Here is a 17,782-nt window from a genome sequence, read left to right as displayed (position 1 = left end):
ATATGTACTTTATTTTACTCTCCATCCATCCATCCTATGCTTCGACGTGCTAATAAAAAACCGTATTGAAAAAAATGCGCCATAAAAATGATTCATTTCTTCCATCCTTTAATCTGACACATGCCAGATAATAATTGTGTCATGTTAAGCGTCGTGCACGCTCTATCTTTCTCTAACGTGCGAGCCCTTGTTATCTACACATTTTTGGAGTGGACGCGGGGCCCGCAGCGGCGATGGCGGCGGCGGTGGCGGTGAAAAAAAAAAAGAAACGCATTGTTTATGTAATCAACCGACCGGAGTCCTACTACAGCGATGCCGCCGGAACTTCCCGCGCTTTTCCCTTCTACCGCGCCTTTTACTCCGCCTGCGCCTACGAGTACCCCCTCGCGCCGACAAGTAGGCCTCGCGCTCACTTCAGAGGACCTGGGTTAGAACTCCCATATTACACTTACTACTGCCGAACTACTTATATACAGGGTGTTTTGAAAATAATGATAAATCTTTCACATAAAGACAGAATGGACTAAACTGAGAAGAAAAGTCCTTTACTATTTTGTAATTTTCGCAATAGTTGACAAGATATTAATTGCTAAAAAATGCTGAAGTTGGTCTTCAATAATTTTTACTCAAATACTATCAATTTTACAAAAAAACTGCGAAAAGCAAAAATTGTTTATTTTCTTCTCATACAAATTTTTTTAGAATTTTTTATCAACTTTTTAGTACTGCATTTTCTCATTTTTACCAACTTAAGAAAATACGTACTAAAAAATTCTGAAAAAATTAAAAAAAAATTCTTAGAGCCTTATGAAAAGAAAATTAACAATTTTTGTCACTTGCAGTTTTTCTGTAAAGTTGATAGTATTTGAGTAAAAATTTATTGAAGATCAATTTTCAGCAATTTTTAACAATTAATATCTTGTAATTGCGAAAATTGCAAAATAATAAAAGACTTTTCATCACTTAATACTTTTTTTTTATATGAAGAATAATTAGAGACTTTTATCTGGAACTTTTTTCCTATCATAAAAATCAAGTGAGGTATCAGATGATCGAGTTAGGTGAGACATTAGGTGAGACCTATATATAAATAAGATATACACATATATCGTATACTTTTCTTTTTAGTTATGAAATTTCGTTATGTAAACTTACCAATCATCACTCGCGCCGGTACGGCATTCCATTCAAGCCAAAATGTGATGAACGAACTGGTTACTAGAATAATGCCCGGGATGAAAACCGTAGTGAAATAGAAGGAACGATCTCGCGTGAAGATCAAATCCACCTTCAAGCAGCTGTAATTACCTGAGTCAAGCACACGTAACTTTATTTTTCGTGCTGCAGCAAAAATCGACGAAAATTTATACTTTGAGAAGCAAAAAGAAAAAGTACCTTAATAACACTTTTATAACACTTTGATTCAAATAGAGACAAATTATTAATGGATATTCAAATATTTTTAAATACTTCACAATTAATGAGATAATAAATTTGAATAATTATTGAGAAAAGGTTAAATCTCACGATAACCTTGACTTTGACATATCTTATCAAAATCGAGATTTTGAATAACTTTGCTTTAATAACTAGAAAGTGATTCCTTATAGTTTCTGAGATAAGATACTATAAAGTATTAAATTTTATTCCCGGTTATGCAGGATTCAGCCAAATAACATGTAAAAGCGAGCATGATAAGATTTTTTATAAAAAAGTAAAAAAAAATATATAGAATGAAATTTTTCGATTTCCTGCTTAGTTTTCGAGAAAATCTAGTTTGAAAATTCGCTGCGTACGTACGCTGTTACGGCTAAATTACGGTTCATCGAGCGATGTATAACGCGTATAGTGGTTTATAAACAACCTACGATGTCGAACACTCATGACATTTTTCAACAGATTTTCAATCTCAATTTTCTCGAAAACTAAGCAGAAAATTGAAAAATTATATTATATAATATATATATTTTTTTACTTTTTTATAAGGAATTACGTTATGTTCGTTTTTAGATATTATTCGGCCGGATTCTATACATTTCAGTTTTTCATATAGTCTTCATGTAATTCGTTTTGTATTGAAATTTGTGCTTCTTTATTGGCAATTCGTGTTTATATTCGTTACTCTTCTTATATTTGATATGACTATGTTTTAATAAAAAGATTTAAAATATCGTCAATGAATTTCGTCTATTCTTGTCAATTTTTAAACAGCTTTCAACATGCAACTATTATATATAAACAACGATTGATAGGATCTAACATTTTAAAACTAAACTCATTGAAATCAGCGCCTTATAGATCGCGGTAAGATGTTGAACTACTAATTTTAATATACATTCAATAAAATTGAAAGTATATAATTAATTTTTCAGACATAAATTGAGAGCCGATGAAATTATCGGATTCACACAATAATTCTGAAATTAATAAAATTTAAAAATTATTACAGTTTTTAAGATTGGGAAGAATTTGGGGGGATTTATTAATTTCAGAATTATTGTGTGAATCCGATAATTTCATCGGCTCTCAATTTATGTCTGAAAAATTAATTATATACTTTCAATTTTATTGAATGTATATTAAAATTAGTAGTTCAACATCTTACCGCGATCTATAAGGCGCTGATTTCAATGAGTTTAGTTTTAAAATGTTAGATCCTATCAATCGTTGTTTATAATACGCAGCCTAAGCAATGCGTAATTCTCTCTATATATGTCGATTATTGCGAAGAGTGTTGCTAAGGTCTCGGTAGTCTAAAGGCTCAGGACGCTCGCACGGAATGCAAGAGATCCGGGTTCGACTCCCGGCCGAGGCAATATTTTTTCGCAATAAAATTATTACAGTTTTTAAGATTGGGAAGAATTTGGGGGGATTTATTAATTTCAGAATTATTGTGTGAATCCGATAATTTCATCGGCTCTCAATTTATGTCTGAAAAATTAATTATATACTTTCAATTTTATTGAATGTATATTAAAATTAGTAGTTCAACATCTTACCGCGATCTATAAGGCGCTGATTTCAATGAGTTTAGTATTATATATAAGTTTTTGAGTCTTGTTGAAGATAAAGATAAGTTAATAGATTTCCCTATTAAAAAAATTATTCATAGATGTATCAAATATTCACGATGTGAAACAATATTGGATTTAAATCAGAAGTACATGCTTCTTGTTTAAAAGTACGAAATATAAACAATATAGGCAAGTCAATAAGTTTTTAGAAAAACATAAAAAAACACATTTTTTTTATCGATTCATTTTTATTTTCTCAACATAGTCTTCTTTCAGCTCGATACACTTAATCCAATGATTCTCCAACTTTTTCAAGCCGTCCGAATAATATGATTTGTCTAACCCTTCAAAATAAGCTTCTGTTTCGGCGATGAGCTGCTCTCTGGAATCTCTTTCTTCCGAACCATTTCTTCAGGTTTGGAAATAGTCGTAGGGGGCTAAATCTGGCGAAAATGCTGGATGGGGAAGCAGCAGAATTCGTTGAATTTGGCCATCGGTGCCGGGCACGCGTGAACCCATGCATTGTCTTGATGGAAGAGCACTTTCTTCTTCGCCAAATGGGGACATTTTTCTTTAAAATGTTCTTGAAACGATCCAATAAGACTGCGTAGTAATCACCATTGATTGTTTGCTTCGACGGAAGGTAATCGATATGAATTATACCGCGTGTATCCCAAAAAACTGTGGCTATTACCTTTCCGACTGACTTCACGGTCTTTGGAGCTGGTTCACCCGGTGAAATGCATTGTTTTGACTGTTCCTTCGTCTTGGGTGTGAAGTAATGGATCCATGTTTCGTCCACAGTAATGAATCGACGCAGAAATTCATCTGGATTACGTTGAAACATCTCCAAACATTGTTTTGAAATCGTCACACGGTCGCGCTTATGGTCCACAGTGAGCAAACGCGGCACCTATCTTGCTGATAGCTTTTTCATACCCAATTGTTCGTGCAAAATTGAAATCACTGTGCCATGTGATATGCCTGTGGTCTTAACAAGCTCGCGCACTTTCACTCGTCGATCAGTCAAAACAATATCGTGGACTTTATCGATGATTTCTGAGGCATAACAGCCTCAATTGGACGTCCCGAACGAGGTGCATCACATGTGAATGTACAACCATATTTAAATTCATTCTCCCGATTGTATACAGTCGCAAACGCTAGTGCAGATGTGCTATAAACATTATCCAACTCGGCTTTGATTTCTTTCGGCGTTAAATCTTTCATATGTAGATGTTTGATCACTGCATGAAACTAGTTTTTTTCCATTTTGTAAAAAATACAAAGGTTGTTCGGTTTAATCGTCTTCACAGAAATGAAACTACGCGAGGAATTCCGCTCAAAATTTGACAGTAATCAGTTGAAAGATGCTACTTCTCAAAAAGTAAGATAATATGATACTGCGACTGCCCTCTGACTTTCTAAGAACTTATTGACTTGCCCTCGTTAAAAATAAGAAATAATATAAAGTATTGTGACTTCAGATTGAGTCTACTGAATATAAGACACGGTTTTCATATGTTCATCTACAATGAATATATGAATTTATTCTTATTGAATATTTTTTAATAATATGTCTTTTTCGACAAATGTTTTTAATGAAAAAATTTGGTATTACCCTATTACATTTATCACATTGGTCAATTGGTCAAATTTTTGCGTGAGGTTAGTTTTTATTATATTTATCTTTACGCGTGTCTGTCAAAGTATGTTTTATTTTCTTATTGGAACCCGAATTATTTCTCTTATACGTGATCAATGTACAGTAAGAGTCATAGATAGTCGTGAGTTGTCAGAGATAGTGTTTTCAGATCCTGGGATGTGGGACCTGTTTCTTTCTGGCGTGGGATTTTACGTGATCTCATCACATGATTGCTAATCGCAAACAGATATCGTAGCATATGGTAGTAAGATCCCACGAGATCACATGAGATTCCACGCCAGAGAGAGAGAGAGAGGGAGAGGGGGGAGGGGGAGGGGAATCCAGGATCTGAGAACACTGTTGTGGGATCTTAAGTCGTAGCAAATTAACCAATCAAATATGAAAAAAATAATCAATTACAATATGATTGATCGATTTCCTACGATTTAAGATCATACGACCATTTATGATTCCTATTATAGACCTATTGTCAACTTTTGTTTTGAACAAATTGATGATACGGATGAAATGATTGGAGAAGAAAATATCGTGATGGAAATAGATGAAGCTAATATTGAAAAGCGAAAATTCAAAGCCACCAACTTGTAACTGGACAATAGATCTTTTGTGAAATTAAACGCGAAACAAAAAAAATGATTTATTGAATACTTATGGTAGAAACATTATCAACAATAAAACAAAATTGGATTGTGGGTACAATTATTGTATTTGATTGTTGGAAAGTATATAATTAATTTGAATCTAACAACATAAATACTCCACAATTACAATAATTCATCTAATTTTATAAGTCCTGATAATGGAATTTATATTTAAAATATAGAAAAAACTTACAGAGATACTCGTTTAAATATCTCACAATACTCAAAATAAATATTATGTAGAATATCTTTACAAACAAAATTTTTTTTAAAGAAATGTGTAGAAGCATTTTTTATATTATGGTAAAATATTATTCGCCTGTATTATGATAAAGAAGAAAGTTTACAATTTATAAACAATAAGAATCTTATTGGATTTTAACAATGAAGGAACAATAAAAGTCAAAGTGACAATGCAATAAAACATTACTTTACTTTACAAATATCTCGATAAATGTTTCGATCATATATTTGGTCATTCTCAATATTATAAATCAAATATATCAGCCACTACTTACAAAATTATTGTTAATTTATTGTCTATAAAATATTTATATTAACACAAATGTCACGAAAGGATTCTTCATTCTCTTTGTCTCGTTACAAAATACTGCATCGTTGAATGCGAAAATTATTGTTACTTCATTTGAAATTACCCCGGCATCTCAGACTCTAATAGGATTCCCATTCTATATAAATTACAATATATAAACAATCTAAATTTTTTGTATTGGTCATTCATTAAATATGATAACCATAAAGTATGAAAATCAAATAGTCATATTGTACGTCAAAAAGATAAATTTAAAAATATATTAAATTATAACAATAAAAAGTTGTTTTTTAATAGTACCTGTAAGTCTAACAGAAACACCAATGGATAAACCGTAAAGTATCACATGTTAAAATCGCTGACAAGATCTCAAAAAGATATGTATCGTCAATGTGACAGTGTAGAAAAGACCAGCAAAATATAATAACGTAAGGAAGTGATGCGTGGAAAAGAAGGGATTGGTTTAAGAGGAGAAAGCTAATGAAGGAAAGAGAAGTATATAATACATATATTAATGTTGTATCTAGTTTAAAAACTGTCGTCAGAAAGCATGAATGCCACATTAGTTATAAACCTATAAATTCATTGAAATAATTTATAAAAACGAGGAAAGATTAGTTGAAAAAAAAAGAAAAAAAGTAAATTGGTTTATAAAATTGATTGCGAAGATTGTGATGTAAGTTATGTGAGACAGACTAAACACCAATTACAGACTAGAATTAAGGAACATTCAGCAGATATTAATAAATCCTCGAATGCTTTGTCGATAATTTCGAACTATAAATTGGAACTATAAATCATAATTTTGGTTAGAATGATGTAAGTATTTTGGACATGGAGCCGTTTTATTACAGAAGATTAATTTTAGAAATGATTTCCATAAAAAGACAAAAAAAAATGGACTTAAAACAGAGTGATACTGAGAGACTGCCAGATATATACTTTCCTTTCCTTAATCGGATCTTTTGTCTTCTAAGGTGAAGATTTACTACTAAAATTACATTTTAATTTTAAATATCTCAGGAACTGAAGAAGACCTAGTCGTTAAGGCAAAATTACTTCGGATCATAACTTCGACAACATATGTCATGCTCAAAATCGAGGCGAAGTTTAATTTTTTTTGTTAATAATTACTTTCTGTATAACAAAGTACTTGTAATAAGTAATAAAATAATTAAAAGTCTGAGCTTATTAATACTCAGTCTTTTAAGTTAGAATAGTAACAATTGTTTAAAAATATATTTCTTCATATTTTAAAAAAATTTTCGTACAGTTCTAAATTTTATTTAAAATTCTGAGTCTTATAATTAGTTTAAGCAATTTTAAATTCGAAAAAAGTAATAAAACATCACATATAGTCATTTTGTTAATTAGTGTCGATTAAACGTCCCATTCGTGCAATTAATGTATTTTAACAAAATGCTAATATAAGTATCAAAAAAGGATTAGAAGCTGCAAGCATGAAGGAACATCAATCATTAAAGAAACATTAGCTTAAATTTCTGTCACAAACTCTACGTCGAGTACTTCTTATATCTTCTGGAAAAAAGGGATTATGATTATTTATTTATTAATTATATGATACAAATGATTCATGCCGGTAATATTCAATTATTACCGTTTGTATATTTTATTAATTTACAGTTATCGTCTTGTTAGGATTTCTCTTGGAAATTGATTTCAAATCAAATCCTTATTTTATTAGATATTTTATAACAAATATATAAAGAAATTAGTAAAAATATTGTGCAACTAGGAATATAAATAAAAAGCAAAACTTATAATATAATATATATTTGATCATAAAGATACGACAATATAAAATTCACACATTTGAAGACTTATATCAAATTTTTCATCTTGTCATTATTAAATTGAACTTCATATGAAGTGTAACTTGTAAATATGTACCTACCAATTTTGTAATTTAAGAATTTTTGTAATTTAATAATTAAAAAATGTTTATAATATTTTGTTTTACAAGGGGGAAAAAGAACTTAAAAAGAACGATCGCAAAAAGAGTGGATTTTTCGCTTGTGTTTTTTTCGATTTTGGAATCGAATTTTATCTTAAATAACAGCTCATGATAAATTATTAACCACAAAAAAGTTTTATTTTTGAACGTGCGATTGGTTTCAGAAATATAAATCGTCAAAGAGATCACTAACTATAAAGAAAATATGACACTAACAACTCTTTATATAATAACACAAATTTTTATTGAATTTGTTTCAAAATCGATATTCTTTGAATTGCTAATTATGAATCTGATGTTAGATTTTAATAATTCGTGATAGCGGATATAATATGGTAGACAGAAATACTGAAATAATCATTCACTTCTACACTGAGAAAAAAATGCTGTGTTGATTCTATTAAAGTTTATATTACGGTCTGTCACTAACATAAGTGATTAATTTATATTTTATTTCATTTTTATTGACATTATTTTTATTGACATAAAGGCATAAATTATTTCATATAATGAAGCCTTTATGTCAATAAAAATATACATGAATTAATTACTTATGTTAAGGACAGCCCGTAATATAGACTTTAATTGAATTAACAGCATTTTTTTCTTAGTGTATGGAAATTGTTAAGTTGTAGTTTTTTTGGCTCGGCTGATTATGAATTTTCTATCACATTTACCTTTACCTTCACCGAAGGCAAGATATACAAAAATTATCTAGCAGCCGATACAACATCAAAATGTTCTTCTAAATATAACAAGCAAAACTGTCACGTTATCCTTTGCATGTAACGTATCAACTTGAATTTGATCTTTTTTATGAAAAAGTAATCAAAAAAATTACTTTTTTCACTCAGAAATTGTCATTGATTATATTCCAAAATGTGATAGAAAATTTATAATCAGCGAGCCAAAAAAACTACAACTTAACAGTTTCCATAGAAGTGAATGATTGTTTCAATATTTGTGTCTGCCATATTACATCCGTTATCTTGAAATCTGACACCAGATTTGTAATTAGCAACTCAAAGAACTCATAGGTACCACTTTGGAAAAAATTCAACAAAAATTTGTTCTATAAAACGTTGTTAGTGTCACATTTTCTTAGAAGTTGGTAACCCTTTTGGCGCATATGTCTGAAACCAATCGCATGTTCAACGTAAAACCGTTTTGTGAGTAATGTTTTATCATAAGCTATTATTTAGCATAAAATTCGCTTCTAAAATCGAGGATCGAAAAATAGGCATTTTTTACGGTTGTTCTTTTAAATATAGTTATATCATAATTATATTCTTCTCTTTTAGTTTTGTTTGAAATACATAAAAACTTCTTAAATATCTTTTAAATATATATACTGTTTAAATATATATATACTATTAACATATACAGGGTATTTTGGGCCTAAGGCACCACCTGCTAATTACAGATTCTTGAAGTAATTTGGAGACAAAAAGTGTAATATCAAAATGAGGCTACAATAGTAGTGTAATAGAGAGAGTTCTAACTCGGGAGCTCCAAGGAGAATGCTGCGCGCGGGGGATTCCTCGGAGGTGGGGGGTATGACGTCATGCGGAGTGGCAGTAAGACATAACAAATTTTGGGGACTGCAGTCACGTATAAGACACAATAAAAACATCACAAAAAGGGAATATTGCCATGAACAAAAACGATACAAAAAACAAATGGTTATAAAATTAAAAATGTTACAAAGGATATTCCGATATATCCCTCCAACTATTTTTCGGCCAAGATATGTCGTAATGTAATTTTTCTAGAAACAACATTTATAAATTATTTTAAATCCGTATAACAAATCAAATTAACCAAGACTATATTATAAATCAAAGAACTGGAAAGGAGAACGGACAGTAGGAATCAAACGCAGAAGATGTCGCGCAAATAATATATCTATGAAGTGTGAAATTTCTTTATTTACTAAAACGCGCTTACATGTTTCAGCTCACTTTTGACTCTTCCTCAGAGACAACATAAACTAACATATATAAAAACTGTGAATAAAAGTTATCCTGTCATGATAAGCTTCCCTTCATCGAGAATTTAAATGTCGGAATTAAAACCAAAAAGAGTGAAAGAAAAAGAAAAGAAATATCGTAAAATAGAATATGAAGAACTAATTGATTAAAACAACTGTAAGATTATAATTAATTATACAGCAAATATAAGAACGCTCACCATGCTCACAAAGCACCATATCGCAAACATTACTATAAAAATAATTCAAGAACCGGCTCTTGATAATGTTGGCTAGTCAGTATCAAACACAGTGAGTCACTTTTTGTTTTTTAACTAGTAATTTTTCGAGATAACAAATAGAAAAATGCAACCTAAAGCGTTAATTAATTCCAAGAACAAGAAAGTTGGAAAGTAATCGATAAACACGCCAGAAAGACTCATTACTGCGTAGGAACTACACTGACTGACTAGATGTGACAACAACTCAAGTCTATAAAGACTATCTGTATAAAGCTTATCTGTGATCGGGAGATAGGTCTTAGGAAGCTCCTCCATATCTGTCTTCAGGTTGAGGCTCCTTGTCCAGTATTGCAACGTCCCAATCGAAATCAAATCCTTTTTGTAACCGATGCTCCGTTATGATATTGCGAGTAGACGTATTCCATCGAATGTGGTTCTTATGCTCCGTGATTCTTGACCTCAGCTGTCTACATATCTGTCCCACATAACTTGCATCGCAACTCTTATACGAAATCTTATAAACAACATTCGACTTCTTGTCACGTGGTAAAGAGTCCTTATGCACCCTAATGAATTCTTGCAATTTATTAGTACTATAAAACGATACCCTCATATGCTCACTATTCAATCTATTAAACTTCTCAGTAATACCAAACGAAAAGAACAGTGAACCACGAAAGCTGCACTACTTCAACCCTATTGTCATTAACAACACTTTTCTTATTACTAGCCATAATAATTTTCTTTCAATTCAATGGATAATCATTCTCTAACATACTTTAATAATGAAACACAAATTATCAAGATGAAATTTAGGATTCGAAAGCAAAATTACCTTATCAACTAATCCCGCGATTATACCTATTTTCTGAGAAACAGGATGCTGTGAAAATTCAAAATCTACCCGAAAAAGTCGGCTTGTGGTATCAATTGAATTCTATTGATTCATTATCCCTAATCACTGCAACATTTAAAAAATTCGATCTATCACCCCTACCTCCATGATGAACATACTCGTATATATCTGAAGCTTAGGATGCTGAGATTTAAAAATATCAAGAATGGAATTAAACGAAGACGCAGGTTAATAATATATTATTAACAAACCTATAGTAAAAGGCCGAATCAAAGACAAAGCTCTAACCTCCAGCTTTTACATAACTAGATCTGCGATGAACAGAGAGCCCATAGGAGTCCCGTATTCTATGCCTATATATATAATAACACTATTAAAAACAAAGAAAGTAGAATCTAAAACAAATTGAACCGCTTTGATGAATTCCTCCTCCGGTAAACAACAATCTCTAGAAATAAATCGCCAATGGTCTTTAACATAGTCCATCGCATAGTCAATGGGGACGTTAGTGCAGAGATTCACAATATTCAGTGACATTAAATGAAATTCATCACTCAAACGTCTACCATCAAATTCCTTGACAAGTTTAAAACTATTTTTGATATGACTATCTACCTTAGGAATTGTTTTTATAGTATTATGAAGATACACTGTTAACAAATACAAAGAGCTATTTATTGAAGAAACTATTATACGAAACGGGCAGTCTGCTTATGTATCTTCGGAAGAGCGTAGGCCCTCGAAAGTATCCCATTATTACATAACAAACTTCTATATTTGAAATTAGCTATATACTTTTTTTCCTTCCAACTAATTAATAAAGCGCGTAAGTCCGTTATCGTCCTCCTGACTGGCCAACATCAGGAGTCAGTTCTTGAATTATTTTTGTAATGTTTGCGATATGGTGTTCTGTGAGCATAGTGAGCGTCCTTATACTTGCTGCATAATTAATTATAATCTTAAAGTTGTTTGATAAATTAGTTCTCCATTTTCTATTTTACGATATTTCCTAATTTCTTTTCTTTTTTCTTTTCCTTTTTCTTTCACTCTTTTTGGTTTTAATTCCGATATTTAAATTCTCGATGAAAGGAAGCTCACCATGGCAGGATAACTTTCATTCACAGTTTTTATATATATTAGTTTATGTTGTCTCTGAGGAAGGCTCAAAAGTGAGCCGAAATATGTAAGCGCATTTTAGTGAATAAAGAAGTTTCACACTTCATAGGTATGTATATTATTTGCGTGACGTCTTCTGCGCTTGAATCCTACTATCCTTTCCAGTTCTTTAATTATTTTAAATAAATACGACCAAGTTTTATAGTTAATCGATTGAGTGCCAACATCTGGCTGGTATCGAAATTAATAATATTGAAACGCAATATCTCCCTTCCTTGATAAAAGAGCCTCGATCGTTTATTCTTTTTAGGAGGGGACATGAATCGAACATATTTTTTGCAATATGTTTCAAGGTTAATAGAAGTGTAAATGTAAGTGAAACTTGATAGAATTGTATTTTCATAAATTTTTGTCAAGGCAGAGCGTTTTTTTTTTAAAGCATATTTTGAAACTGAGCGCATAATGCCCTACTCTGAAAAGAGGAGGTTACAGACGAGAATAAATTCAGTCTAGAAATGTGCCAGAATATAGTATATTGAAATCTATGAGAAATCTATGAGTGCAAACTCGTCTTACTGTTATTATAGTAAATCGTTGTAAATATGAATCGAGATTTCAGTCAAGCAGAGCGCAATCTATTGAAGCAATCCCACCAAATTGTTACCTTGAAGGAGTGTTTCGTATGGATAAAAGAGTGCAATGAATTTATTAAATAACTTGAAGAATGCAATCATGTCAAGCGTCTACGGCTCTCCATTGAATACAGACAATCTCTAATCGCTACAATTGCACGACTTGAGGGTACAAAGACTCAATAAAAAGACGATTTCTGCATTTCGGTAGATTACGCGAGCACTAGCAATAACAGTGACAATAACGTGGAAAGATCTTTTGTTTGACAAGAGATCAATGCAATGTTTGAAAATCGAATTTTAACCGATGCGATAATTAACGCTATATCGAGCCGCGACAATTTTTAGAATCACATCAGTGTAGTGCTCGAACGAGTGAAAGACACATTGAAAAAACACAACTATTTAAAAGTAAACACCATATTTAACGGCGAATTTGCGACGGGTCATAAACGTACCAATAAAAGTATTAATACGAAAAACTATGAACTCTTTCAAACATCAAATCTTGCATGAATGATACAAGCAGCATGTCATCGAAACCACCTTGGTATCTCTTGAGGAGTTTCAAGAACGTAACAGTGGGTGGGCGTTGTCGCGAATCATGAATCTTACAATAAACATCAATAAATGTAATCAAAGCGCGTGGGTTGTCGCTTCAAAATGCCGTGAGAGATAATGACAAAGAGAGCGGTGATTAACGTGTGATCGATGGACAATGCATGCTTCGCATGTTCGATGGTCGCCACTTTGTATTCAGCCGAAAGAAACGCAAATCGCGAATCTTCCTATTTACACTATACGATGTTGAATTTAGCCAAAATATAGAATTTCCTATAACGTTAAAAGACATAACGGAATTCGAACATCTCGACGACATGTACATTGATGTATACGCTATCGAGGGACAGAAAACGCTAAACATTCTCCCGATACGATTCGCTAACTACAAAAAGGAGAAACATATCAATTTATTATATTTGCAAGATTCGCAAGACAACAATGTGGGCCATTTCGCATGGATCAAGAATCTGTCTCGGCTCATGAGCAGCTCGCAATTGAGTAAACATTACGATCAAAAGTACATTTGCGATCGGTAAGTATATGATTAATAAAAGTGAATTCTTCTTTAAAAATAAAATTAACATTATTTATTTTTATTTGCAGCTGTTTACATTACTTTCATTCCAATGAGAAAGTGCAGTTACACATGGTAGATTGCTGACGGATAAACGACTGCTTTATCTAACTATCGAGCGATGATGACAAGTGACTAAGCTTTAATAACTATAATGGGAAGGAATGAATTTCATTTGTCATTTACGCTGATCTAGAATGCATCCTCGAGAAAACTGATAGCAATCAGGAAGCATCTACGCGCACATATCAACATCATTATCAAGTATTTAACATAGAATACTACGTGCGCTGTTCGTACGACGATTCGCTATCAAAATATCGATTTCGTTGCGATCCGGATTGCGTTTCATGATTCGTCGAAAAACTGAGAAATTTAGCACATTGCGTAAAAAAAATTTTAGTAGCTAACGTCCCCATGGAAACTTTGTCGAGCGAACAGTGGGAGAGAGACATTGCGCAGCGCACTATCACGTGTGTGAAAAGCCTTTTGCTAAACGAGAATCGAATAAACGATCATTGCCATTTAATCAGTCGTTACAGGGGTTCCGCGCATTCAAATTGCAATTTAAATTATAAAAACTCATATTTTATTCCCATAGTTTTCCACAATTAATCAGACGATTCACATTTTATTATCAAAAAAATAGCTACAGCATATGAAGACAGTATAAAATTACTACCAATAACAAAGGAAAAATATGTATCATTTACCAAAAAATGTTAAAAATATCGCTGAAAGATCAGATTAGTGAAATAACATAAAATTACGGTTCACCGATTTTTATAAATTTTTAAGTATCAGTCTCGACAAATTAGCATCCTTTCTTAATAAAAATGAACTTCAAATTTTACAATGCGAATTTCAAAATTTGTCCGAAAAAGACTTCAAGTTACTGATATAAAAAAGGATTTTTCCATACGAATACATTGATTGCGCTGCCAAGCTGCAGGATACGCATTCACCACCGCGCGATTAATTCTATAGTTCCTTGATCGGTGATACTGTATCCGAAAGCGATTATGCGCACGCCGTGAACGTTTGACAACAGTTCTCTGTTCAAACCTTGGGTGAATACAGCGATCCATATTTAAAAACAGACGTGTTGCTATTAGTCGACATATTGAAACATACACGCGTAAATTTCAAACTGTTCACTGACCGATATGGTGATGTTTATCGAGCGCGATATACGCGGCGGTTGTACAAGGGAGGATAGACAATTTAAAAATTTTAAAAATTCTGAAACTTGGTGTGCAAATAGAGTAGTTCATCCGTAACATAAAACTATTTTTTGTTTGTGCGGAATTTCAGTTTTAAAGGTGAAACACCTCAATCGGTTTTTTTCTTTCAAAGTAAAGAAAAAAATTTCTAGATTAAATTTGAATGGCTTCATAAGTACTACAGAACTGTAATAAAAAAATTTTTTTTAATAATTTTTAATTAATTATTTATTGTATACCCCACCACCACCCCTATTTTTAAAAATTTGTTAACGTTTATGTATTGGGTGGATCCATATATTCGTTCGGTTTTTGAAGGCTAAAATGAAACAAGTTTTTTTCATACAAAGGATGCATTTTAATCAATAATATATTCTCCGTTTTTGTTGATGACCTCTTGCCATCTTTCCAACTATTTCATTATTCCGCTCTCATAGAAGGTCTGGGGCTTAGAGGCGAAAAACCAGTCGAGGTACGTTTTCACAGCTGTCTGATCAGCGAACGATTTCCCGTTGAGGGAGTTTTGCAAGGACCGGAACAAGTGATAGTCGGATGGCGCAAGGTCTGGTGAATACGGTGGGTGAGGCAAAACATCCCAGCCAAGTTGCACTAATTTTTGCTGAGTGATTATTGCGGTGTGGGGTCTGGCGTTGTCATGGTGGAATATGACACCTTTGCGATTGATCAGTTCTGGACGTTTCTGTCGCAATGCTTGATTCAATTTCGTTAGCTGCGTGCAGTAGATCTTCGAATCGATCGTTTTTCCCTGAGGAAGCAGCTCGTAAAACAGCACACCACGATGATCCCACCATATGGATAGCAAAATCTTCTTCGGATGCAGGCCGGCCTTCGGGGTGGCATTCGGCGGCTCGCCAGCGGTTCCCCACGATCTCTTGCGCACTATGTTGTCATAGATGATCCACTTTTCGTCGCCAGTCACTATTCGTTTGAGAAACGGGTCGCTTTCGTGCCGCTTCAGAAGTGAATTGCAGATGGATATGCGGTTGGCCAGGTTCTCCTCGGTCAGCTTGTGCGGCACCCAAACATCGAGGCGGGACACGTAGCCAAGCTGTTGCAAATGCCTTTGTACGGTTCCATAACCTATTTTAAGTGTCTCCGCAATCTCTCGCACCTTTAGCGTCCGGTCTTGCTCAACCAGTGCCTTGATATCATTCGAATCAACCTCGGTGGGCCGACCGCTGCGGGGTCCATCTTCAAGACTCGTATCTCCGGAACGAAATTTGGCAAACCATTTCTGAGCGGCACGTTTTGTTAAGGCATCGTCCCCGTATACGCTGCATATCTTTCGGTGGGCCTCCGCAGCTCGCTTGCCTTTCTTGAAGTAATAAAGCAAAATGTGCCGAAAATGCACCTTATTCTCCGACATGTTCACAGGTCTATAGCACAAACAAAACTAATGCCAATGGAACCAAATTTGACAGATGAAAAGAGCGGACTGTCATCTTTCCAAAACATATTTGGATTGACCGATTAGGCAACCAGAACCGGAGATATTCGAAAAAAAAATTTGTTAAAGTTTATATAATTAAAATTAAAGAGCATTTTACGCTGAAAATGATGATGTTTATGATAATTATGTTCCAAAAATTTCCATTTTTCAAATATAAACGAAATTTGCGAGCCCTGTACGTATTGGTCTCATACTGCGTTGGCTGAGCGATTTGGACAATTAAAAACAAAGCAGGAATAAAGAAATTATCATTTTTATAAAATATCATGCATTTAATTTTGGTCTTAAGAACAGCTACTTGCAACACAGTGGAAAAAAAGATACCGTATCAACAGTAATTCCGCACGAATAAAAAATAGTTTTGTGTTCTAGATGAACTACCCTATTTCCACGCAATGCTTCAAAATTTTCTGAATTTTTGAGTTGCCTAACTTCTCTGTTAAGTGCTTGGGTGTACGTCATGTCAGCAGAAAAAAATCGGAATTAGTAATGTCCATGATAACGAAGCCTCTGGAATTCTAAAAGGGAATAAATTTACAAAACAGTATGTACTGACAACTGTATGTGTGAAAAATAAAACTCTCAAATTAATTAAAATAGTCGCAGTGCCGTAGGTATATGAATTATATACCTACGTCAATCAATAACTGCAACATACATACATACATACATTATTTGTTATTTTATTTAACTACTTTACAAACCGTATTATAAGATAATGCGTGGAGTTCTATTTTAATATTAAATTGTACAGAATAATATTGATAACCTTGTTGAACATTCCGATATACATTTTCAATAATACTGATGTGTTTGACTCCTGACTATTAATATACATTAATAATATAATCTTTTTTTTGTACATATTTTGTAATTTAATTATACGAGTACATTGCGAGAAACGACAAAACTGTAGAAGTTCTCTAAATTATGGATTGTAATTAGTACAGTAATGGTATTCTTCATAAAAATGTTGAAAACAAAAATACTCGCCACACCATGCACAACGCATAAAAGCGGCCCTTCCACAAATACTACATTTGGATGCATTCTTTTCATTTTCGAAATAACAGAAATTTATAGGGTTTGGAAATTCGCCGGGATGCGTTGTTAAATAGCCGCTTTTAAACCGAGCATATTGGAAGAGATTTTTGAATCTAGGCGAAGAAAATTGGTTATGGGTTAATGATTTAGTTTAATTATGTCATTACGCGAGTGTAAATTGATATTTTTTTCTTGAAGAATTACATTATTGGAAAACGTTTGCACAAAATTCTTCCAAATGC

At 32.8% G+C, this 17,782-nt stretch overlaps 1 protein-coding gene across 12 annotated transcripts in view; it reads right to left on the bottom strand.

The window, feature by feature from the left end:
- The window catches only part of LOC108745695 (glutamate-gated chloride channel), a 549,841-nt gene that overhangs the window by 190,332 nt on the left and 341,727 nt on the right, over positions 1-17,782 (bottom strand). For all 12 annotated transcript variants that reach the window (XM_018481999.1, XM_018481995.1, XM_018481994.1 and 9 more), the window contains one exon: positions 1,156-1,308. In XM_018481999.1, the coding sequence (XP_018337501.1) occupies positions 1,156-1,308 (153 nt within the window). The remainder of the gene's footprint in view (positions 1-1,155; positions 1,309-17,782) is intronic.

Source organism: Trachymyrmex septentrionalis, unplaced genomic scaffold (genome assembly GCF_001594115.1).
Source record: "Trachymyrmex septentrionalis isolate Tsep2-gDNA-1 unplaced genomic scaffold, Tsep1.0 scaffold147, whole genome shotgun sequence".
Taxonomy (NCBI): Eukaryota; Metazoa; Arthropoda; class Insecta; order Hymenoptera; family Formicidae; genus Trachymyrmex; species Trachymyrmex septentrionalis.
Note: the sequence above shows the minus strand (reverse complement) of the source record. Positions and strands in the feature narration are given on the sequence as shown.